At 38.4% G+C, this 25,104-nt stretch overlaps 4 protein-coding genes across 6 annotated transcripts in view; 2 read left to right on the top strand and 2 right to left on the bottom strand.

Annotated features, from left to right (window-relative positions):
• The first annotated feature begins 956 nt into the window (after positions 1-956).
• On the top strand, positions 957-5,622 carry atf5a (activating transcription factor 5a). The gene is given in 5 exon segments (XM_056744957.1): positions 957-1,479; positions 2,980-3,225; positions 3,527-4,647; positions 4,649-4,728; positions 4,928-5,622. Coding segments are annotated over 4 exon segments (1,530 nt in total). The 5' UTR covers positions 957-1,479; positions 2,980-3,083; the 3' UTR covers positions 5,115-5,622.
• Positions 5,623-8,267: 2,645 nt separating this feature from the next.
• On the bottom strand, positions 8,268-18,231 carry stk36 (serine/threonine kinase 36 (fused homolog, Drosophila)). The gene is given in 22 exon segments (XM_056745917.1): positions 8,268-8,679; positions 9,025-9,795; positions 9,798-10,433; positions 10,537-10,711; positions 10,803-10,929; positions 11,033-11,150; positions 11,227-11,301; positions 11,428-11,538; positions 11,658-11,721; positions 12,514-12,605; positions 12,873-12,944; positions 12,946-13,050; positions 13,135-13,254; positions 13,470-13,611; positions 13,939-14,105; positions 14,407-14,573; positions 15,503-15,596; positions 15,724-15,973; positions 16,277-16,407; positions 16,801-16,878; positions 17,197-17,337; positions 17,446-18,231. Coding segments are annotated over 22 exon segments (3,840 nt in total). The 5' UTR covers positions 17,530-18,231; the 3' UTR covers positions 8,268-8,559.
• Positions 18,232-18,393: 162 nt separating this feature from the next.
• pou2af2 (POU class 2 homeobox associating factor 2) overlaps positions 18,394-25,104 on the bottom strand; it is a 37,470-nt gene continuing 30,759 nt past the window's right edge. The window contains exons 1-5 of one of the 2 annotated variants that reach the window (XM_056745919.1): positions 22,919-23,106; positions 20,996-21,096; positions 19,848-19,890; positions 19,412-19,716; positions 18,394-19,299 (exon numbers count right to left, since the gene is read on the bottom strand). In XM_056745919.1, coding sequence (XP_056601897.1) covers positions 18,883-19,299; positions 19,412-19,716; positions 19,848-19,890; positions 20,996-21,096; positions 22,919-22,931 — 879 coding nt within the window. In that variant the 5' untranslated portion in view covers positions 22,932-23,106 and the 3' untranslated portion in view covers positions 18,394-18,882. Of the gene's footprint in view, positions 19,300-19,411; positions 19,717-19,847; positions 19,891-20,995; positions 21,097-22,918; positions 23,107-25,104 lie in introns of those variants that run through there. The other variant, XM_056745920.1, reaches the window with a different exon arrangement.
• Positions 23,488-24,619, top strand: gig2o (grass carp reovirus (GCRV)-induced gene 2o). Of its 2 annotated transcripts, none has more exons than XM_056745922.1 (2): positions 23,488-23,718; positions 23,813-24,619. In XM_056745922.1, the coding sequence occupies exon 2, from the start codon at positions 23,815-23,817 to the stop codon at positions 24,445-24,447; it is 633 nt and encodes a 210-aa protein (XP_056601900.1). In that variant the 5' UTR covers positions 23,488-23,718; positions 23,813-23,814; the 3' UTR covers positions 24,448-24,619. The 2 variants fall into 2 exon arrangements, with proteins under 2 accessions (XP_056601900.1, XP_056601899.1); XM_056745921.1 differs by having other exon boundaries at positions 23,489-23,714.

Below are 25,104 nucleotides of genomic sequence, written 5' to 3'. Positions count from 1 at the left end.
GGGGAAAAACAAAGCTTGATTCTTTGAAAAACAGTTATTAACAGGAATTAAACGAGATGTACGCTTAGGTTTGAGGTTATTTGTCTTCTCTCGCTGTGACCGCACGTGATTTGAATCGGCCTGCGCATGTAGACTACTTGTACAGTTGCGGCCATATACTTACTAAATCTACCAAAACATAGTCAAAGAAAAGATACAGAGATTTGCATCATTTCGCTTCATTTCTACAGAAATTATAATAGAATGATACTCGATCTTACACAGAGTTCAGTAAAATGATCTCGCTATAGTTTAACCTATGATACATTTGATTTATTATCACAAATAGCAACAGCACTGTAGTTTGCCATGACAACACTGCTCAACTGGAACATGTAAATAAGCTACAGGGACTTTAATTTAAAATCGAACATAAGCCTATTTAGCTACGTACACTTAAACTTTAAACGTATGGAGTCCAAGCGATTACACAATCCAATTAGATATCCAATCATGGTCTAAATGTGTTAACAGTACCCGTCCGGTTAACGTTACATCTAAATGAAGTCTATACGTACAGTGAGGCAAAGCGTTCAAACCCCGTACCGCATGATACGCCTAATGTTATAATGTTTTGTCAGTAAAGTTCATTAAACCGTCCTTCTGAGATATGAAAGTTTAACCACTTTTCAAGACGTACTCTCGGGATGTTTACGTGAAACATGTGCTCGGAGAGTGGAAAACTAAGGACCATTGGGATGCAACGTTTCCCTACCGTGAGCCAATCAGAAATGACAACACTTCCGCACCAGCCAATAGCTGCGCGACCGCTTCAGTCTATCCAGCGAATCTGCTAGCAGCTTGAAGCGCTGATGCAACTAACCTGCAACAACAGCCACGTATCTCCTGGGTAGCAGAAAGTGTTCTTCCTCGCTAGAAGAAATCAAGTAGTCCCTGTGAAACAATACACATCTGAGTGACATTGTAAACGTCTTATGATATTAATATTTAATGTATAATTACATACTCTAGTTACACGCTAATCATCCCAATCCGCGTTAATAGCAGCTTTCGTTACATGCACAGGCTCAAAACGATACTACTTTTTGTAGTTAAAGGTTATGTCAACGGGCTGTGTTTGTACACACTTTATTGGAGAAAATGAGACCTAGATCTTGTGGGCGTTTTCGCCGGCCCTCTAAGCACGAGTGTGAAACTTATCTACCAATACCAATCCATAGGGCGGAGGAATCTATAGCAGTGGGGGCTGACCGCGTGACGCAGCTGGTTGCTAGGTGTGGGTGACCTGATGCATTGACTCAATTAGCCGATTCTCAGTCATCAACTCCATCACAACAAAGCAAGACCAACAGCACTTCAGTCCTAGACACTCCGAAGGAGACATGGCTTTTTAATTCAGTTGATTCGTCGATCCTTAAGAAACGCTGTGCTTTGCTCTTGCAACGCACTCCAAACCCAAAACATTTAAGCAAGAATGGAGTAAGTGCAACTTCTTACTTTTCTGTGCTTTATTTGAAGCATTGTTGGTTTTGTCGGCTGGCGATGTACTTTTTCTATGTATTGGTTTAGTTTACGTGCTGTTTTATGTGTTGTCACTTGTAACAGTGTTACAAGAGATGTTTTATGGAGTGTGCTTTGTTTCTTGGTCAAGTTTCAGAAACTCATATCGGCTCTTTAAGTCGCTTCAGTAACTTTACAGTATTGAGACTACAGACACATTTGACACGCCTTTTACTATTTTGACGTTAACTGCAGATTTAATTTTAAAACATTGGTCTATTTTTGAATTAATCAAGAAATGCTTGTTTGATGGACTGCTTCGTCCTGTTTTCTATTGAGCCGTTATTAATGTGCTACGGATGTAACCGTTATTGCCTGTCTCTTTAAACAATAGTGTATAGGCTGTACAGGTCCTACCGTGTCGTTCATTCTATTTTTTTTTATATCTCATGTTTGTACCCCGATGCATAGATTCGCATTGCATGCACCTGCCATTGTTTCTCCACTCGAAAATAGCCTCGATGAAGACAAAAGCTTGAATCGTTTCGAGGCTTCCACAAAGATGTTGTGTCTTTGCTTTGGCATTACGTCATACACTATAACCCACGTGCTCGCCGAGCGTCTCGAGATTCAGTTCAGAGGTTGCTGCTTAGTTTTCACCTGCCATGTGCCTTGAAAGGATAACTTTTTAACGGGGAAAAACATTTTTCTTTGGTTGTTTCTGCAGTCTGACCGTTTTCTTGGTTGTGCCTGATTTTTCTGTAAACCCAAAATTATGTTCTGTGTCTGAGTTTAGATTGTAAACAAACTGGACTTCAGTGTAAATGTCACGATTATAAGAGCATATCAGATTGCAATAAAATCCTCATTGTCTAAATAACTGAATTATTATTTTATTGCAAAATTGAGCCTAATAAATTAAAGCTCAAATGAAAAAAAACATTCTTAAAGATTTTTGTTATTGTGACTGGTCTGGTCAAATAAGCTTTTCGTCATTGTGTGTCAAGCTTAAGCCATCTGTGGGTCTTGAATATACAGGCTGCTATAAAGTCCCACAAGTAGAGCATTCGCCTGGTTCTCTAGGATCTCAGTAGAGCTCCCCTAAGTGGGCACGAGGGACTTTGATGGATGGAAGAGTGGTAGTTTTCTAAATTGGTCCCTCGCTAATCACCAATGTGTCTTTACTGATGTTGTAACGAAATGGGGGGTTATATTCGTTTTTACTCAGTTTGCATTGTATGTGACGTTGATAAAATTCATAAATGTAGATTCATGGACAGTTAGTTATTTTTAGATAATTTAGGTGTGCCAGGACAAATTTAGAATGGAAAGTTTCACCACTTGGGAGACAACGATTTTTCTTCTGTCCTACCCCAACAACTGGAAATGTATAGTTGTCGTGGTAGTACATTTTGGATATTAGGTAGAACGCATTGCGTTTTACCACACCATCCTCATCATTTTTTCCATTGTCTTTAGGTTTCATAATGCACACCAAGCCCTGTTTTCTGTGGCTCAACTCTCGAACTTCACTGTTGTGCACTCTAAGCTCGGACATTTGAATCGTAGGATCAACGGACAGGATGATGACAATGTCAGCACCCATTTGGAAGACTCTACTCGTCTGCCCGGCAGACCCCCTCACTCTCTCTCACCCACAGGCTAACCACAGCCAATCGGAGGGGCGCAGAGGGGAGGGGCCAGAGGAGAGCCAGCACTTAATTGGTGAGTTGCAGTGAATACAGTTTTTTATTTTTCCCAGTTTCAGGTGGGCACCGCACTGCAGCACATTTCGTTCTCCTTGAACAGTGAGTAAAACTACCAATGTGGATCTATTTTATATTATTTGTTGATAACGCGCTACTTTAATACAGGTTTTCGGATTTTGAATTTATTAAGTGAACTGAACTAAGATAAGTATTTTTAACAGGGTAATAAAATACTGTTATTTTATTTATTTTATTAGCTTTGTTGTATTGGATCTCTAGGCCAGTGATTAACATGTTGACCTCTGTTTTCCCCACAGGTGATGGTCTTAGTGACTGGATGACGGAAGAAGTAGATTTCTCCTCGTACCTCCCAACCTCTCACGCCTCTCCCTCCCCCAATGCATCCCTTCCCCCCTCGCCCCTCCAGCATGACATCCAGGTGCCCTCAGATTTGGAGGTCATGACCTCTCTGCTGCAAGAGGAGCTTGCTCAGCTGGAGGACTACTTCCTGTCTGACCCACTCCCAGAGAAAGCCTCCAAACTGGGCAAATGCGATAAGGATCCAGCGCCAGTTGGTCCACCATCGTACTACCAGTTGCCGTACACATCATATTCTACTTCCAACCAATCAGAATCCAGCCCTCTACTTGTTACCCTGGCAACTGGGGAACTTGACTTGCTGAGCTTTTGTGGGGGACCCATTGGCCGCTCCAAGATTCCTAGACATGCCCCCTACAGTTGCAGCCGACCCAACACCAACGTCTGCACCCGCAAGCGAGTTTCCGATGTCGCGAGGGTGGGCGACACCTTCGAGGGTAGCATCTGGAGTTCCAAAGGAAATTCCTCAGGTAACACAGCTGTTGCAACTGGTGGTAGCTACAGCTGTGCAGAAGATGAAAGGGTGGTTGGCAAAGGCTACTGCCTGGGCAGCGCGGTGGAGATTCGAAGGTGTTCCATTTTACCCAAAGAGGAGAGGAACTGCCGCTACACAGAAGAGGCCATTGGCCCGAGTAAGGTTGTCAGCGGAGGGTACAGTTTCAGTGGACCCATTCAAGTTCCCAACAAGAAAGACGAAATGATGATGTATGGAGTCAGAGAAGTCAATTTAAATGGCATTTCAGGAAGCACAGAAATGGAGATGATGAGTGATGCAAAGACCATTGCAAGTGATGTGAAGGCCAGCATGCCCTGGAAGACGGAACCCAATGAAAGCTGTTTCCTCCAAAGCACACCCCAAGAAGAAGCCTACCACAGCTTTCTGGGGGCCATCAGTGAACCGGGTAAACCGGAAAGCACAGAGCTTCATCGTCAACATAACAACTTTCAATGTGGATTTCTTGAAGGCCAAGGCCCTGACTGCTTAAGTCCTGACCACCACGAGTCTGAAATGGGCTCCCCGTGTTCCAGAGGAGTTGACCCCTGCAATGTGAAACCAGAGCCTTGAGGTGCCACTTATCGAAGGACCCCGCGGTGAACGCAAACAGAAGAAGAGAGATCAGAACAAGACGGCAGCTCACAGGTATTGCAATTTCAGTCACAACTATAGGCGTATTACATTTTTTCGTATGAGTGAGGTTCCAGGTACTAATCTAAACAGTTTGGGTCGCATATGAGATTTATTTTAAATTTTTAAATAAAAGCATGGAAATAACAATTTTTGGAATTTGTCAATTCTTATTTATTTAATATGACATTTTTTTATTATACTTTTCCGACAGATATCGTCAAAGGAAGCGAGCAGAGTTGGACTCACTGGAAGAACAGCTTCATGGTCTGGAGGGCAGAAACCGCGAGCTACGAGACAAGGCAGAATCAGTGGAACGAGAGATCCAATATGTGAAAGACCTCCTGATTGAGGTGTACAAGGCCCGCAGCCAACGCCTTAAACAGGAAGCCAGCGGCTGACCAAAAGCTTGACCACCTGACAATGGTCCTACAAGTAGAATTGTTAGCAGTCTGCAAGGCAATGAAATTTGAGTTGGAATGTTTTCGGACTGAATGTGTTCTTTCTTAGAATGTGTTGGTGGAGGTTGTACTATTGCACGCTATTCAATCATAAAATTTTCGTTAGAAACTGACAAAGTGCACAGCTGCAGCACAGACATCCGCTTAAAAAAAACAGCTCCAGATCGGTCAATATGCACTGTGATTAGGTCTCGACTGCAATGACAGCCGTCTGTTTATTATGTGTCTAAACGGGTCATCTTCTTGTTTCCATAAATGAGCTTTAACAACAGAGCGTTCAGGAACGACATATATTAACACCGGATTATCATTTATTTAGTAAAGGCTGCAAGGGAATATCACAAGTTTAGCATATGACCTCCACTTATCTTAATTTATTGTTTTATTTATTTCTAATGATTATTTATAATTTATTGTACATTAAAATTAATAAAGTACAATATTTGTAGTTCCTACTATCGTAACTCTTCCATATATTAAAAAAGAAATAAGCACTGATATTGAAAGCAATCTGTTTGTTATATATATTGAGTTTCAGGGGAAGCGCTTCTCAAAATGAATTTCCCTCAGGAATAACTAACCTGATCATGTGTTTTTAAATGCCCAATTTAGATTTAGAGTTCTGCAGCTCAGGTATACAATTTATGTCCAAAGTCATGGAGGTATGTCAGTTTGTAACTCGATGCTGAAGATATGGCACTGCCTAATGTTATGTGTGTTGGTTTTCTGTACTTTTGTTCTTGCATGCTGAAGATTTCAAGGCTCTTGAAAAAAAAAGTTTTTGTCTGAAAGACATTTTGAATATTTCTGCAAAGTCTTTCATGCTTAAGAAGTCCTGTTTTATATTCTCTTGGCTAACACATTTCATTAGAGATGAATGAGTTGAATTTGATTCACAAACTGCTGTTTGGCCCAATATCTCTGCTGTTAGTGCGACAACAATCAGGGTTTGTGATTTTATAAAGCTTGTTTGCTCTAAGGTACCAGTGTGTGTTTGGGGACAGCAAAGAAATCTTTTTAGTGATCCAGCATTTTTATAAACACTGGAATGATTGTGGTGGCTTTAGATTATTTTACAATTGCAGACTCCCAGCTTCTTAGCAATATTTCATCAACGATGTAAATAATTTAAGTTAAGATTTTTGTAATTATGATCATGCACAATCCTTGACAAATGTTATGATTTTTATGTTTACAATTTAGTCATTTTCAGAAGTGTATCCTGGCAGCTCGTGTAGTCACTCTAATTTTCTACTTTCCTCCAATAGGAGACACAATTACAAGAACAAACGCAACAAATCTGGCCTTTTCTTTCTTTATTGTATTTTTCCTAAAGTGTCTGTGTACCTTAAAACGTAGCAATATTTCAAACATAATTTAATTCCTCTAAATAAACTTGCTAGATAATAACAGAGCTTACGACATCCATTTCTAATATTCTTTCCTTATGGCGTTATACAATCATGTTAATGAATTATAGCTTCTTATTCGCTGTGTTGTACGGTCATTTTGTGAAGTTGAGATATACTTTTTTTAATCCCGAATTGAGGCACACGATTTTCAAGTTTACACCAGCTATAATACTAAGACAATTCATTTTGTACGAGGCATTTCGATGTATCGTCTTCGATTAATTACCTTGTGTTTTCCTGTTACTTCATTGAGTCAAATAAAGTGATTTGTGTCAGCAGCAGTGCATGTCGGCGATGATTTCAGAGCTTAATCTGTAGACCTACAGTTTAACGGATAGAGTTTATCCCTTGTTTGGACGGAGAATAGTTGACAGCTTTAGAAGCCGAATATGTGGAGCAGCGCTGCTCTGTATCCTCACTAATCCAGGCTGTGGAAAAGGTTTTAGACAACACTGAAATTAAACTATCGAATGACCGTGTTAGGTTGGGTCTGTAAAGAAGAATATAAGAAACAATATTTATATATATAAAAAAATATTATGGCATATTAAATGTCATATTTATCTAGGCTATCATATCTGTTATCACAATGGCTTTAGCTTGTGTAGGTGAATTTTCCCGACAACAAAAAGAAAAACAGGGAAAAACGAGAGAACCAAATGTACAAGGATTAGACAATTAAATTAGTTTTCTTTGGCGTAAAAAGCTTTTTTTCACTTTGATTCCCTCATTTTTTGTGCCTTTCGTTTTTTTTTTTTTCAGACGGTGATTTCAGATTGTAGTTTTTTCCTCACATAGCCTACTGTAAAGCGGTAATTACATGCTTAAAAATTGTATCACGTCAAAGTATCAGTAGATGCAAAAAAAGCGAAGCTTAAATAAATGGTTTAGTAAAATATGATCACTTTTCCACATAGGGCTACGTGCTATTAAATTCGCAGATGTTTTAAAAACTCCTTACAGTTTTAAATAAACGCTTCGAATGGTATTTTACAGTTTGTAACTCAACACATTTTCGTCGATATGATACAATATTTTGCTCTTAAAGTATAGCCTACAGTCTCTTGTCTCGTCTCTCATAATATGCAACCAGGTTTTTTTACTGTTAGATAGGCTACTTCGGCATTTGTATGGCTATATAATTACAATTCAAATGCATACAAATTATAAATAATTCAACTTGAATTCTTCAACACCATTTCTTCAGAATTTTGTTTTCGAAACCTTTTCAAAAAAACACCAAAATGCTTATCTGACATGTAGCTAGATGCGTAACAAGCGAAAAGTCGTTTACCTGGAATTTAACAGATAAAATATCAACCCAGGTACATAAAATGACAGTATGACAAATAAACGAAAATAAAAAGCAATGCACATTTATGAAATATTGTGTAATTCTATTTAGTTAGGGATTTGTGTAAAAGAAAAAACACAAGTCAAACTAATGAAATGGTAAAAACAGGCGAATCCGTGATATTCACATTTTTTCGTACGGATTGCAGATTGAAATAGGTCCATCCAAAATTGCCACAAATGTTCCAGCATATTAATTTCTAATTATGGAAACATTTTTGAACTTTCCGGTAATTTATATTTTACGTATTTATATTATTCAAAAACTTCCAGGCTGGACAAATAAATAAAAAAAGAGGCTAAATATATTGTATAAATGCAGCTTTATTCAAACAAAATATAACCGTGTGAATCAAACAGGAAAGCATTTAAAACAACAAATAAATCTACAAAATGATACATGGACAGAATGGGGAAATTTTTCAAATATAATTTTTTTTAAGTGAATTTCTTTTGATCATTGATCAAATAGATATAAACACAAGCAACTTTCCTAGACACAGAATAATGCTGCAACACATTAATTGTAAATGTTAGTATCCGACTATCCATCCACATTTACTAAAATATTTTTAGGTAAATACATTCTTTTTCTACACACAAACTGTAAAAGTTGAGGTCTATAGTTTTCCTTCTATGGTCCCATCCAACTTGCTGACAAGCAATTGATAATCCCTGTGAAATGCAGAGCTTTGGGATGTTTGACAAAGTTTTCTTCCTGCATCTAGAGACCTCAGAGCCTTAAGGAAGGGAAGAATGAGAAAATGACAGTAAGGACTTTTTCACCCGTTTTTCTGTCTTTCAATTTTTTTGCACAACTGTCAAAATGATGCAATATAGCAAAAAACAGCTCAATGTTCATTTTGCTGCACTGTTTGCATATGCCTTATGAAGAACTGCACTCTTTGCACTCACACAACACACAGCATCTTGGGGGAAAATATATAATATTTAATAATCTTGTTAGGTAGTAGTTTGGGCTGGTCCCCAGTGATATTAAATACAAATCCAATGACTGTCTTAATTTAGTTGCCGGGTAAAAACATTGAAATAAGTTAGTTCAAACTTATTTACACTGCTCTTACCTGCAGTAGTGTGTTTTGTTGGCTAAACACATGCAGAGTGGCCACAGCTGCCCGTCGCACTGCATGATGGGAATCATCACAAGCAGTCTGGAGAAGCAAGTGTGGCGCGTCTGCGCCGAGGAGTGCTCCGTCCCCTCCACCGATAACAGCCAGTTTACCCAAGGCCCCACAGCAGTGCTGTCGAATTACATTATCATCATCTGATAGCAGAGACAAGAGGGGAAGGGCTGCTCCTATGGCAACCTCTTTCCATACGTCTCCCACACTGTTAACAGTTTTTTCCTTTAAAGCAGAAGAACCTTCTGGCAGCCCTCGTCTGATACCCTCTGATACTGGTATTCGGCTCCATTTTTCTTGTGTTCTTTTTTTTCTCTCAATTGTATTTTTAAACCTGGAAGTATTTAAATCAGTTTTTTCAATTAGACTCAAGCAGTTTCCCACAGCTTTGCATGCACTCCTACGAACAGAGGGAGCGGGATCATGTAGGCAGCTCAACAGGTCCTGGAATATCTGTGGATCAAGGCTTGGATCAAACTCCGAATCACCTGATATCCGGTTTCCCACCAGGCTACAACATGCACTTCTGATTCCATCATCTTGATGATGCAATGCAAGTCGTAGTTGGGTGGCTTCCAAATGAAGAGAAGCACGAGATGGTTGGGTGAGATAAAGTGCGAGTTGGGAGAGAAGAATAAGAAGCTCCACTGCACAGCCGTAAAGAAGTTTGCTTTGTAGCAGCACAGCCAACAGAGAACTTGCCGTTCTACTTCTGCCTCTGGGAAGGGTATTTGCAGTGCCATGGGGACTTTGGGGTGATCTCCATTTCTTCTACTATATTCATTGCTTCTCCTCAGCTCCTCCAGGCTGTCTATAAGCCAGCTGAGGTTACTTCCTTGCTGAGCTGAGAGATCTTGAAGATGGCCTGTAGAAAGGTCATGGAGCTCTAAACTGTCCATAAGCACCTCTATGCAACCACTCCGCTGCTCCAATCTATCCCTAAAAAGTTCAATGCTCGGGTTTTGATATCTCTTGGTTTTTGGTTGTGCTACCATCTCTCTTAACTTCTCGGTTTCGCTTTTGGACAACTGATATTGAGTCTCTGGCGAATCCTTTTTTGTTTTAGGTGTACCTTTAAGTTGGTCTATCCTCTTTCTAGACTTAGCTTTGATCTGATCTATCTTGGTTTTCTTTGCATTACTGTTGCTCCTGAGTTGCTCCGCACCATTTCCAGAGTGGTTAAAAGTGTGTTCTGTTCCATTGTCAGAGTTTTCTGTGTTGTAAGGGAGGAAGCCACAGGCCTGGGCTGCGCTGATAAGACATGGAGCAGTGTGTTGTGGGTCAGATAGTAGCAGGCGATTTGAAAGACACAGAGGAAGCTCCACAAGGGCCACGGGAAGAGTTTGAATCATCTGACCAAAGACACAACACAGAAAAAAAAGGAAAAATGCTAAAAATTACGTTTAACAAAAGCAATTAAAACTTGACTGCAACAAGAATGATTTTAAATCACACCTTCAACAATCCTGGAACAATATTTGACCTACGATACGACTGCACAACAGACACATGTTTTTCAAGGGGCAACCTCAGAGAGAAGGGGATGCAGAGGAGATGACAGCTCATCACTGACAGGCTGTTTATGTCTGAGTCACCCCAAAAACACCCACTCTCAAGCATCGCAGTGCTGCTGAAGGTAGAAATGAGATGTGCACCGTGAAACCTATTGTGTTGATTATTTCCATGGTAAGATTTGAGATCATGTTTGAGGTCCAGCTTACCAATTGGTAGTAAGAAGGTGACTGAGGGCAGAGGAACAGTTTGTAGAAGCATTTGAAATAAGATCCACACAGCTGTATGGATCACTTGAGTAAACCAATAAAACAAGAGAGAGTAACACGTACAGACCTGCCGGGTAAAGACAAACCGACGTGTTTGATCAAATTACTGGAGTATTACAGCTGCAATGTAGTAAGTTTTTATTATTACTGTTTTCAATGATGTTCAGTACCATTAGCAGAGAAGTGGGCTCCCAGAAGAGTTGTGTTTTCCAGTGCGGCGTTCACTTTAGTCCACAGGCACGGCCAAAGATCCCAACTCTGGTAGTCGCACAATGAGCTGCTTTCACACTTTTATCATTGGGAGGAAAAAAGTGTGGATTAGATCACCCACAGATTTGAGTACAATTAATGTGTGTGGAATTACCTCAGATAGTCTGTAGAGAATCAGTGACAGAAGGCCATCACAAATGCCCCAGCCTGCAGGTAAAGGGTTTTGAATCTATGTGAAAGAAAAGGAGAGAAGAGTGTGTTGGTGCATGACTTCACTGGGTTTCATCACATCAATGACATTAATTACTTCAAACAGAGTTAAGCATTATTCACAGTATAAATAATGGAATTGCACCTCTGCTTCGTCTGTCAAAATATTCTGCAAAAAGGCTGCAAGCCTTTCCGTGCTGACATTCGCAGATATACCGCGGCGAGCGAACAAGGTTAAGACTGCTGTTGCCAAAAGCTGTAGGAGAGACCACAAAATCTCCTGTAATCCAAATGAAAGCAGACATCCCACCACCGTTGGACTTGATTTTACCGGTTTAAAAGTGTTTTTGACACAAACTAGAGAGAAAATCTTACCGCTGTACGTTTCGGGTCTCGACAGAGAAATACTGATATAAATAGCTGACAGAGATCCTCAGCCCTGACGAGAGAAAATATTTTTCGTAAAATACCACTCAGATTAAAGTTTCATTAAAGCCTAGCAGCAGTTTGAATAACAACAGCCGAACCAAGTATTCTGCAATTATCACTAAATATTCGTTCATTTTATAAAAGAAACAGCAAATTTACTTAAAGGATTAGTTCACCCCCCAAAAAACTGGCATTATTTCTTCACCACAATCCTGATTCCAGACCCAATTTTGTAAGTAATGTCCTCCCCACGTTTCCCATGCAATGAATGTGATAGGAGACTGAATGACAAAATACACCATTAAAGCATCATAAAATCTATCCACCAAATCCTAAATCATTTTAAGTCATTTAACAGCTTCACATTCAGTGATAGTGTTAAATGTTGTGACCAGTTCACTGACAGCGAGTTAAATTTAAGGACTAGACCATGTTTGTGAATGAATCATTCACAGTTTATGAACCATTTCAGTCGAATCATTGAGAAGATTTGACCAAATTCATTAATCATGAATTAATGATAATCAATCTTATTTTACTCATGCATGCAGTGGGGGAAAGTTATTGTTTGGCTTCAGAATAATTGGAATGGACCGTTTTCATAATTGTTTTTATTGTCATTTTGAAGCTGGTCCTCTTTAAAAAAAATAATGATTGGGTTTTGATTGACATAAGTGGAAAGAAAAGATGTCAATATTCTTTCTTCAAGAAATTAAATGTTAATGCAAAAATAATTTTAGCGTGGAAAGCCTACAATTAAAAAGTGAATAGGTAACAATAAAATAAATGAATAAAACAATACCTCTTCCGCTTTATCTCCCAGTCCGGGCTCTTTTCCAAATACATTATGAGCACACTCATCAGATCTCCCAATATGATTTCACCCTGCGACTCCTTAAAATAACAAACAAACACCCCAAATAATTAATAATTTAAAGTTAATTTTTATATTTTTAGAATTTTCATCTCAGCCATTGGTTTATTAAAAAATGTAAATTTCAGAAACAATCCAGAAAAAGATTTTCTGTTGCTTTTACTGTAATCCGAATAGTCATTCTCCACTACAAATCACGAAAAATAAAAATGTTATTAGTTAAAAGCATCTTTTTTGTTGCATCTTTTAAGTCACACTAAAAGATGCTGTATGTGTATTTTTCACACCTGCATTAGATCAGGAATGTTCAGGGTGTCCTCAATCAGGCTGAACAGTAGATGAGGAAGCTCCAACTCCTTAGCCTACTTTGTCAACATCTCCAGGCTGACAGCTCTGAATAATTTTCCCGAGGACTTCTAGTGGCTGTAGAATTGAAGAGGGCTCTTCACCCTTTTTGACCATCAGCTGGACAGAGAAGTGAGTATTTAATACATCCACTTACCCAAATGAAACAGTTACACTTGTGACATTTTAACCTATGAAACCTACCTGTTTCTTGGCTAAGAGAAGTCTGGTCTTTAATCTCTGAAGGATGGCAGGTTCAACAGAGGTCTGGTCAGCAAATTCAGCCAATTGCTGCCATTCATAATCACTGTCAACATCTTGTTCCTTAATGATGGACAGAGTTATTTATAAATTTGGACATCATTAGTGCGTATCAGATGTAGTGGTTAAACCCAACATATGTATACACACACACCCAAACGAACCTATGTGTATATATAATAATTATATGTATAAAGTTACATAACTCCCCAACTAGGCCTATGAAATGTAAAATTAATATAACCACAGCCAACTCTTTTAACTCTAAAGGGACAAACCTCACTGTCCATCCTGACAGAAGCCAGACTGGTCCGTGGATGTCCAGATCGCTTCGCAATTTGCCTGGGTCCCACTTCTACTGAAGGGAACTCCCTTTCATAGTCTCTACTGATCTGGCCTTTATGCGGAGCAGAGCACACCCTATAAAAAAAGGGAAATGAGACTGCAGGCAAAGAATCATTTTATAAATGTTGTACAGATTATCATATACCATAAATATATAAGTTGTCTATATTTCAGGGTTATATGTGATTTGTACAAATGGATTTTCCTAAGGGATTGTGTATAAGACAGCAACATACATATTTATGCTTAGTATAAACTATTTTAGTGCTCTAAAGCTGGTCTTATAATTTATCATCTTCATGCTGGTAAAAAACTATTCTCCTTACTATATTCTTGATATACCCTTGATTGAACTTATACAGCCCCGGCCTAAATTTTCCAAATTCTACATGAAAATACTACCTGGTAACACTGTTGTCATTTGCTTGATGCTGATTGGTTGCTGGCTGAGATGAATTTTGATACACTGAAAAGGTGCTGCCCAATGAGTGGGCAGTGGAGGGGGCTCCTCCGCCAGAAGCTGTCTTACAGCGAGGCTGACTGGTGCGGGCTGCTTTCCCAGCTATCTCCTAGTAAAACAAGACCCATTTTTTTCCACTTCCATTTACATAAATGGACACTTTGAAAGCTATTTCGGGGTAATAAACCAATCCATTCACATTACATAACACTGTAAATTTTCATAAATAACATTACTTCAACAACATTAGCATCATTGTGATTTACATAAACAGTTTATCTCACTAAAAGTGTCATAAATTAGAAAGACATGCGGAAAATCTCATCCATAACCTCTGAACACAGGAAGCCATGAAAAACAAAGTTCTTTGTTCATAGCAGCTGTTGTTGACAGATGTAGTATGAGTTTACCAGTCTGTTATTCCTCTCTATTTCTCTGAGCTCTCGAGCTTTGCGCAGTAGTTTGCCCTCTCCGCTACGTGCCGTCGTCTTCTCTGCAGCCTGCTGCTGCTTCAAGGCCTGTACATCCGGGCTTGGTGTTACTGTCAGGGGGTTGCTCGAACCCTCATCTGACACAACTGTCAAAGCAAACAGCATCATTTTAGAAAAATCAAAGAACATGGAAAATCATTAGTATTTTATCAGGGGACTAATTTGTAAGACGTACAAAATTTTCTTTTAAATAGTTGTTACTGACGCAAAAATAGATTGTAGGCTACTTAAGTGTTACTGAATGAGATCAAATTTGTATGAACTAGCCACCAAATAGTAACGAATTGCTGTGAAATTGTATTGAAAATCCTTATTGTATTTCTGCAGCAAGAAAAGAGATAAGTAAATCATTTCATTCTATTTTCTCAAGTTTTACAAATTAAACTGTATAGCCTACTCATGTAATTGCAAGAACTAAAGACATGATCAAACAAATACTGAGTAAATTTTGTAATATTTCATTTATTTATGTTTATTGCTAGCCAATTACAAAACTATGTAAATCAGGATTTTGGTAACAGGTTTGCAAAAATCACAAACCTCAAAATGAAAAGCCCATAAAATAAAATAAACACAGTCAAAAATAATATGGCACATAGTACATAGACCTCTTCAGATGATGTAAACAACGCTGGTCCAGAAGAACTTCCTTAACTTCTTTAACACTCCACAAACATTTGATCAAAATACAACCAATAGAATATTTGTAACCAATTTAATGTTAAAAAATCTTTAAGATTATTTATTTATAATTATATATGCAAGGTTAAAAAAATACAAATAAGTTTCAAAGTTGTCTTTATATATAATAAATACATTTTTAAAATAAAACCACTATTTTCTAAATGCTAAGTATCTCTTCGCCTTTTGTTAAATAAGAAAAAAATCTGTACTTATATTGTAACCTACTTTTCCAAAAGTACTAAATATGTTCAAAAGCATATATATTAGTTAAAATTGCAATTCACAAAGAATAGATATTTGCACAAAATGATAAAGATCTAAGAGTAATTACTTAAAACTCCATCTGCAACAAAAGGGTGATGAAGCAGGTCAGGCCATGAGAGTCTCTCCTGGGGATCTTTTGTCAACAATCCCTTTAAAAAACTCTACAAAAAACACACACAAAGAAGGAAACATTAAATGGAAATATTGCCTTCCTCCGAAACATCAATCAATGAGTTCAATCATTACACGAATTTAATATCCTCATGCAGGAAGTAAATTACACAGTACCATACAGTCTTGGCTCATGTTCTCTGGCCATTTTACGGGGTCTTTCACAATAAGCTGCACCAGCTGAAAGATGGAGTTTGTGTAGAACGGAGGCGCCCCCGTGTGGAGCTCATAGAGTATGCAGCCCAGAGACCAAAGGTCAGCTGAGTGGTCATAAGGTTTCTCTTCCACCAGCTCTGGGGACATGTAGAGAGGAGTCCCCTTAATGGAGGTCAACACAAGGGTGGACACGCTCATGGCACGAGCAAATCTGAGAAGAGAGACCACTATTCAAGATCATTAAATTATCTATCCACTCTGTTTTTTATTCCCGGTTTCCCGGACAAGGATTAGACTAGTCCTTGACTAAAATAAATGCTAGAGCTGTCCAAAGTCCAAACCGAAAAAAAAACTTGCAATGCCATATCTAGAAATACATCATTGCTTTTGTGTTGTCTCCAAAATGCACACAAGTAATCTTTTTAGTAAGGCATGTTTCCTAAAACATCAAAAATGTCCTGATTAATAATATAGAGAGTTACTAAAGTAGTTTGAAGCTATAGGTAATTCTTACCCAAAGTCACAGAGCTTTACAACTCCTCCTTTTCCCAGCAGGATGTTTTGTGGTTTCATGTCACGGTGCAATATGCGATGCGAGTGTAGATAGTACAGGGCAGAGACAAGCTGGCAGGCTATTTCACGCACCTACACAAAACAACACAATATGATGGAACGTTAAATAAGACAGTTGGACATTCAAGTTAGACATCTGATCATCAAGTGTGCTACAGGTCTGAGCAACATTTTGAGCAAATACATATAATCATGTTTATCTCTCATTTAAATTTGTATCCATTAGTATATTATTATTGTTATTATTAAATACAACCCAGGTTCTAACATAATAGTATTTAAACAATACAGAATGATATAAAATTCTACAATAGGATATATCGTTGTAAACCCTAAAATTGCCCTCCAAGTGGTTGTTAACAATAAATGTATAATCACGGAATGTATACAAATACACTGCATGTAAATTAATCTACGTTTTTGTTACTGGTTAACCGTGACAGTCTCACTGCCTGTCTGATGTACCTGACCCTCAGGTAAACTCCCATCATCTTCCAGGATCTGAAACAGCTCACCCTCTGCATACTCGGTCACCACCACTACCTGCCAGAGGAAAACACGCTAAAGTCATTCCAGTGACACACATTCACTCCTGTTTTCTAAGCTGTTCCCACCGATACTTTTTCGGTTACATATTTAATAATTCCATGATCAAAGTCACAACTGGTTCTGTCCTAAAGCCAACAACCCAACGTCTCAAAACATATTACATCTTGCCAACAAGAATTATTCCCTAGAAAATTTGAATGTGAAAATTGTTATCCCTGGGAGCTATATTTTCTTGAAAAAGGCAGTTATACTGGAAGCACCGGGTTAAAGCAGCGGTGGAATATGTAACTTGACTTGTCGTGACAGCCGTACCTCTCTCTCTGTCTCAAAGCTGTCTAAAAGCAGTACTATGTTGGCATGTTTAAGCCCCCTCATGATGTCAATCTCTCTGTTTAAACTGCGGAGATCCTTCTCTGAGCGGCCAATTTTGGGAATGAACTTCAACGCCACGACCTAAAAAAAATACAAGAGTCGACGTCACTCGGGCAGAGAGGTAATACAGTTTTTTTATTAAATGATATGCCAGCCTACGGGGACTGGAAGAGAGGGAGCAGCTCTCACCTGGCCGCAAAACCTCCTGCGGCCTTTAAAAACTCGCCCAAAGGATCCTTCTCCGATAACCTCCAAAATATGATACTGATCCATTATGAACAGCGCTGAGGAATTTCCCGTTGATGATTTAGGCGAGTTAGCAAAATGATGACGTAGTTAAGGTTAAGCACATTACGCACTGTTTTATTTACGAAGTTTTCCCCTCGTGTCTTGTTTACACCGACGAACAGGTCATAACTGAACATATCAGACTAGCCAAAATGGACAAACTAGGCTAGCAGTTTGGCTTAGTTAGTGCACCATTTTTAAGAGATGAACTGTAGCTTATCATTTGATCCACACGACAACAGAAATAACAGTGCCTTTCTTTTCACCATTTTGTTCTCCCGGATCTAAACTGGACTATAAGACATGTACAAGTAACAGTCATCTTTGAGAAAATGCTCTCAATGATCACACCTCAAACGTTGATTAACTTCAGAAACTTTGACGCTATACGCACGCAGAACAGGAATACAAAACACAACGCGCCTAGCAACGCCGCGGCACGGTTAAAAGAAGCCTGTTGAAAAAGACTGTGAATTAAAAAATGATCTTCTAATTTATGATTTTTAACATACGTTCATCTTTTATTTATCACTTGTGATCTTTTTTTGATTAATAAACCTGTGACATACTGTGAACAAAGGTCCATGGTGAGAGAAATTAGAACAGGCGATGTTTTAAAGTCCTCAATAGCCATGTCGCACCCGGGACCTTGGCTTAACAACGAAGTGGCGTCCTAGCAACCTGCCTCACAAAGAGAGCTCAGAATACATTAGTTTAATTCTGAACGTAAAAAGAACAACAAGTCTACCCAATGAAGGGTTTGTTTCAGTACTGTTCTATAAACACGACACACTTTAAATGTTATTCAAGCACAAAACATTATTTTATTTTTTAAATGTGGTATTCCTGACAACAGACTAATCTAACATACGCGTTGTTTAAAAACGTTACTTGCTAGCCATCGTTTCCATTACACATCCTCTCAAAAGTGTTCTTTGGTACTGTTTGATTTAAGTTAATTTACTTTAAGGATTGGTGTTACAATTGATCATAAACGAAAGACAGAAAAATAAGTGCATTCTTTCCAATTCATTTCAAATTGGATATGTAAATATGTATAAGTTTAAAGCATGAACTGAACTATCTGCACATATCTTTGTTTTATCTTCGTGCCATATAAAGAGTTTACAAAAAATTTGTTTGTGACTTCAAAATTTCTTAAGGAGGTCATCTATACCATGAGAAATAAACATATTGTCATACAACAACACACATATACCACTATATTATGTTATATTCATGGCTATCATCTCCTTATTGTCTCCACAGAGGCTGCATAATCACAATTGAACAGTCCACAGTCCATGTAAAATGCTTTTGTTTTGACACTTCTGCGTCTCAAAAAGCCCTCCTTGTCTCATATGACAACCAGGTGCCGGTTCCATCATCTTTTGCCCAGGATGTTGTGTCACTGAGAGACACTTCTCCACCGCTAGCCTCCTCTGAGGAGACAGGTGTCATCTTCACCACAGCCAGATCACCCGGTGTTGTCATGTATGGTGGGCAGGAGTAGCTGGTGGCAGAGGTGTAGGAAGCAGCTGAGTAGGGAACGTCTTCCAGAGGCTGCAGAGTGTAATGCTGAGAGCTGGATGGGATTGAGCTCCCGCTGCGGCCTGAAGATAGACGGTACGGCGAGGAACCGCCAGAGTCAGGCCCTCCCAGAGACGGTGAGTCTGGCACTGGGGTTGGGCCCTCAGGACAAATGACTTCTGGTTGATTGACTGGGTCCTCAGATGGCTGACCCCAGGGGTCTCTCTGTAACATATGAAGGGGAAATGATCAGAAATAATGTAACAAACTGTCATGCTAGTTCTTAATAACTCTTCTTTTTTTAATAATGCGGAGAAATATTTAGTTGTAGGTCTACCAAGAGTAAGTGTGACGAGGCCTCTCCAGTTAGAGATGGCAGTAGTGTTGGTAGTGTAGATGGTGGAAACAGTGCCCCTCCAGTAGTGGCATATGAAGTTGGCCCTCTGTAATCTCCATAGGAGTCAGGGTTGTAGTAGCTGTCAATAAAAGGGGGGTAACTGGAGGGGTGGTCATACGTAAAACCCTTGCTTCCCAGCGCTGAAGAATACGTATCCGGAGAGTACTGCTTCATGGGATGGCAGAACTCTGAGTCTTGGAGGAAGGGTCTTCTCATACTGTAGTAACCAGGAAGCACATGAGATCCTGCAAAATGGAAGCGGGAAACTAATATACTGTAGCTCCCTGTGACCAGGTGTATTAACATTCTCTGCGGGTACATCTTTCACGTCTGTTAACAACCTAAATTTGATCAAGATGAGCAAAGATGGTCTCACCAGGCATAGGCACAAAAGCTGTCTGGGATGAACTGCCGCTTGTCTGAAAATCAAACTGTCATTGTTATTGCCCCATCTCCGTGTTTCTATGTATTTAAGTGTGTGTGTTCTCATAAATCATGTGATGATCATGTGAATATGTGATGACACAGACAACTGATGAATCCCCACATTCGATGTAAAGGTGATACACAGAAACCCTGGTGGGCTCCTTTGTATTTTGTCTGATTTCAAGTCAGAGAGAATATAGAAAGACAGGAAGGCTTAGGTTCTAGTGCTTGTTCTGTTGAAAGCCAGGCAAATCATGTGGGAAGATATTTGAATATGATTTGCCAGTGTCACAACAGTGCTCCCCCTCTTGCACCATGTGTACACTTCCCTTCGGTGGAGTATATAGTCTTCTCATGAGATTTTGTCATAAGGAAGTAAAGAAATCGTGGGATGACTGGGAACATATCCCAGTTGACTCTCATAAAAATGCAGCAGAATGAAGTTAATTTGTTTGTAGATATCAGTCTTTGTAATATACTTTAGGACACTGCTACATTAAGAGGCACATCTTCAATGGTATTTGTCACAGATTGTTGAGAAAAATGGTTGTGCTATTAAAAGTATATATTTATTGCACAATGATTCTAGCACATTTCAAAACATTGAATACATCATTCGTTTTTTTTACTTGGCCATATGTTGAGGCCAACCACCCCTCGTAAGAATTTGCATGAACGGACTGGTCCATTAGTTTTAGTAAGGGTACAAAACAAAACAAAAGCAGACAGCAGCTCGCAGCAGGAGTTCACCTGAATACAAGTGCCGTCTGTTTTGTTGTGTTTGGTAGCAAATCCCAGTGATGACCTCGGTTTAGGCTTGGGTTTAACCGTCTTCTGGTAACAATGCCTGTCTGTCTTCTTTCAGGAAGACAGATCTGATTTTGGCAGGTGTGGCTGATACTTATCTGTTCACACTAACAAGGGACATTTCAAGCATGGATGATGGATAGCTTTCAGCTACGTCTAATGCTAAACATTCTGTGCAGAATTATGTTTGTTTGCATTGTGTGAATACGTTTTTTTAGTTGTTATATTGAGAAAACACTAAAAGAATCACTTATAGGCATGGGATGATCAAGTACATGAACAATGACTTACACTGAATCTGGGTGCAGTTGTTTGTCTTAATCGCTTTTCTGCTAGAAGGTCTTTGACAGTATGCTTGACTCTTACACCTTGGTATACTCTCTTGGAATACTCTGTGGGAAGAAAAATAACTATTTTATGTCTTTTTAAAGACATGTCTTCAAAATTATTGTAGTCACATTACTATGATAAATATTATTTGTATTAAAAATTGATCTATAAATTACAATTGATCTATTGTTATTTATACTTCATGCTTTTATATATAACTTTATATAATAAAAATAAACTGATTGACTTAATTTGTGTATTTTTATGGTAAAAAAAATGACAAGACTACATCTGAATTGTTCTGCATATTAAAGATGAACAGTTTTATGGCTTAGACCATTATGTAAATAGATGAAAGCAACTCTTAAATTAAAGTATTCATGCAAATAAGATGTAAGATGTTTTAAAAAACATTGCAATCTTTATGAATAAAAATATCTACTTTTAGCATTGCCAGTTAAAGATTTTCCATTGCTGACCAGAGATAGTGTGACTACATCCAAGACACTCCAAGTGCTGTTGAATTTGGTGACTATTCAAGAAACCATCTCTATAGCACCTGTGCTCAGTGGCTAGAACATGGCGCTCGCAATACTAAGTTCATGGGTTCGATCCCAGGGATTACACATACTCCGATACAAAATGTACAGTACAATGCAATGAAAGTCTACCAAATGTGTAAATGTAAATGTGTGTAAAACTAAATGTCACTACATTTACATTTACACATTTGGTAGACTTTCATTGCATTGTACTGTACATTTTGTCCTCAAAGTCAAAGTCCTCAGTTACATTTAAAACAAACAGATGGGAAAGAAACAAATGTCGTAGGAATGTTCATTGCATGGAGTAGGATGGAGTTTTTCTTCTGTAAATCTAAATTTAACTGAATTCTCAGTGCGGATCTCTATTTGTGATAAATTTAAGCCTGAGGAAAAACCATTGCAAAACAATCAGGAGTTAAACAAACAATACCATACCATCTGTCAAAAATACAGATGCATAGGTTTAAATTCAGATCCTCAGGCAAACAGCTGTTTTTGTTGTACGTGAGTGGAAATATCTTCACTTATACAGTATTCTAATAGGGCCAATATGTTTCAATGCCAGACTAATAACTTCTATCTGTCTTTCTCTCAAACACACCTGCTCTGTTGTCTAGGGTGTGCACCCACAGTAGTTTAGCCTAATTTCATGATCAAGCTCTGTTAACAGTCATAAATGGCAAAGCCCTAGGCACTTACGAAACATTAAAAGATAGAGGCTTAAAATGTTTGCTTTTTTCTATGCTTGATGTTGCAGTTACTGGAGTGCAGCTCTCCTACATTGACATGCACATCTGTACTACAGATTTGAGCCTTGCTGAGACCTCTATTAAATGTGCATGTCAGTTACCAACATTTATAAAATATCACACATTCTTAAAAAGAAGGATAGCAGCTAATATCAAAACAAATGAATCAAATGAATAACCTTCAATTTATCATGTTTAAAGTGCATTTAAAATCCACATTTCAAACAACTTTATACCATTCCATTTTTGAATTTGAGGCAATATGTAAATACATTAGAAAATAATTATTGAAATAACGTGTTTCTTTGTATTAATTTTGAATGTTTAAAATTGCATAATTAAAGATAAAAACATTTTTCCTACTGAGAAGCAAAGAGGTACGTTTTCAGTATTGCTACATTTATGCTAAACAAAAAAGTAGTCTATTTAAGAGCAAACAAATAGGCTTTGTGATACTGTACAAAACTAACACACCAACAAGAATATATAGATAAAACTTTTATATAAATGTAAAACCCCAGCATCAATGATTCAATAATTTAACATAAAACAAACAAAAAAAATCCTCATAGAATTAAAATAATTTTCACCTGTCTCCATCATAATTTGGGCCGAATGCTGCAAAGTTTCTCAGAAGTTCAGTTAAGTTTTCTAGTCCAGCAAAACGCATGTACCACGTTCATTATATCAAAAGAAGAAAGTCGATTAAAATCCTAGGTAGACATAGGTATATGTTCAATCTCACGCACCCATATTCATACCCTTCACATCGTTTCGCTTGTGAAGGCTTCATCATTTGGTTAAATGCAAATAACTGGCTTGGAGACGTTTCTCAATGATTTGCATCGACTGTAGATCAGAGTACACTATTAAGGCAACACTGTTGAAAATGGAGAAAGGCACAGTCGTATTAAATGCTTATATGATTCCAAGGAAAATGAGGAAGAAAAAAGAGGAAGATGTCATTTTATGTAGTTAAACACAGTAGCGAAGAATATTTTTATAAATCCCTGGTAAAGATGCTCTTTGGATCAACTGGCAAGCAGTAATAATGTTATCACCATTATTGCACCTGCCCGGCATGTTCAGTGATGTTCTGGATCTTGCATCGCCACTAGTCTAAAGCAAAACAGTGTACGTGCATAAAAATCAAGATGTAAATTTCATAACAATCAGTAATAAAATATTATGTGCATTCCTTTAAAAAACAATAAGCAGAATCGAAATTATTCACATTTGTGGTCATTTATACATATCATTTGTGCGTAAATAGAGGATAGAGGTTATTAACCGACTTGAATCACTCGACTAGAAGACAAAAGATAAGTTTTGTAACCTCCACTAGACTAAAACGAAAACGAAAGTTACAAGGTGGCATCAAAAAAAGTAGGTGCGTTCATTTTTCTCTGAAACATGTATGACGTTTAAACTTTTAAAAAGCATCTTACAAGGTTAAGTGTTTTAATATATGTCTGTCTATTTAGAAATGAGTGGAACTGTGCATTTCTCTGGCTGGAGGGCAGTTAAAGACCGCATCAAAACTCTTTCCCAGGACCAGCAGCCGACTACAGGTCGTGTTTACACAATGTTTCACGGCACGCAGCTCAAAAACGCCGAAACCATCATCAGAAATGGGTTTGTACCCTCGAAAGATGGACTTCTCGGTCCCGGGATATATGTCAGTCGTAACATTGATAAAGCAAAGTGTTACCCGCCCAACACTGACAAGAAAGACAAAGTCGTTTTCAAGTTGAAAGTGCGGGTTGGAAAAGTGAAGAAAATTGACTGTGACAGTCACCCCATGCAGAAATCGTGGCACCAACAGGGGTACGATTGCGCTTGGATCCCGCCACACAGCAAGATATCCAGTATTAAGTCTGGTCGCGAGGAGGATTGCGTATGGGACCCCGCTCGCATTACGTTGATAGACGTGGCTTGTTGCGTGGATGATACCAAACGCAAGAAGTTCAGACGGCTGATCAGCAGTCAGGAAACCGGGAATGCTTCAGATTGCGACCTTTGCCACCAAGACGAGTCTGGCGAACCCCATGATATTCAGATATGTTGGGACTGTGGGGATAGAATATGTCCTTTTCAGGACAAACACGTTTGCACATGATAATAATAATAAAGACTGAAGGAATTCTGTATTAAAATGCCACTTTAAGAATGTTCTTTCCTCGATTGAAATGCATGGTTATACGTTATTTCAATCATAAATTCTTGTTATATTTTGTGTTCTATTGTTTTGTGTGATGAATTATGACAAGCTAATAAACAAATGGATCATATCTCAGATGTTGAACTTCACGGTTGGTGAGGTAGAGGGCGACGTTGGGTCGGATTCAGCCTTTCAGATTGACAAGGGCAATCCAAAAAATGAAATCTATATTATGACTTTGAATGGGACTTCTGAGAGAGAACAGTGCTAAAACTAAAATTTAAACCTTTTTTCAACAAGGATTTCTAAAATACTGATTTTAGAAAGGCCTATGTGCACTGTTGATGACATATGTGAACCTTGATCACAAAACCAGTCGAAGCACTTGGAACATTTTTAGGAAATGACAAAAATACATTTTATAGGTCAAATTGATCGATTTTTCTTTTATGCCCCAAATCATTAGAAAATTAAATAAAGATCATGTTTCATGAAGATATTTTGTAAATTCCCTACCTTAAATATATATAAAACTTCATTCTTGCGAGTGGATGGCCTGCTACAGCACCTCCGATTAACAACTTCAAAGGCAATTATCTGATTATTTAGATTTTG

This window comes from Triplophysa dalaica, chromosome 4 (assembly GCF_015846415.1).
Source record: "Triplophysa dalaica isolate WHDGS20190420 chromosome 4, ASM1584641v1, whole genome shotgun sequence".
Lineage (NCBI taxonomy): Eukaryota > Metazoa > Chordata > Actinopteri > Cypriniformes > Nemacheilidae > Triplophysa > Triplophysa dalaica.
The sequence above is the reverse complement of the archived record's forward strand: the minus strand, read 5'-3'. Positions and strand labels throughout refer to the sequence as shown.

What these genes read in the sequence shown, in the direction of transcription:
- gig2o (XM_056745922.1), top strand. Translation starts at nt 23,815, where the DNA reads ATGAGTGGAACTGTGCATTTCTCTGGCTGGAGGGCAGTTAAAGACCGC.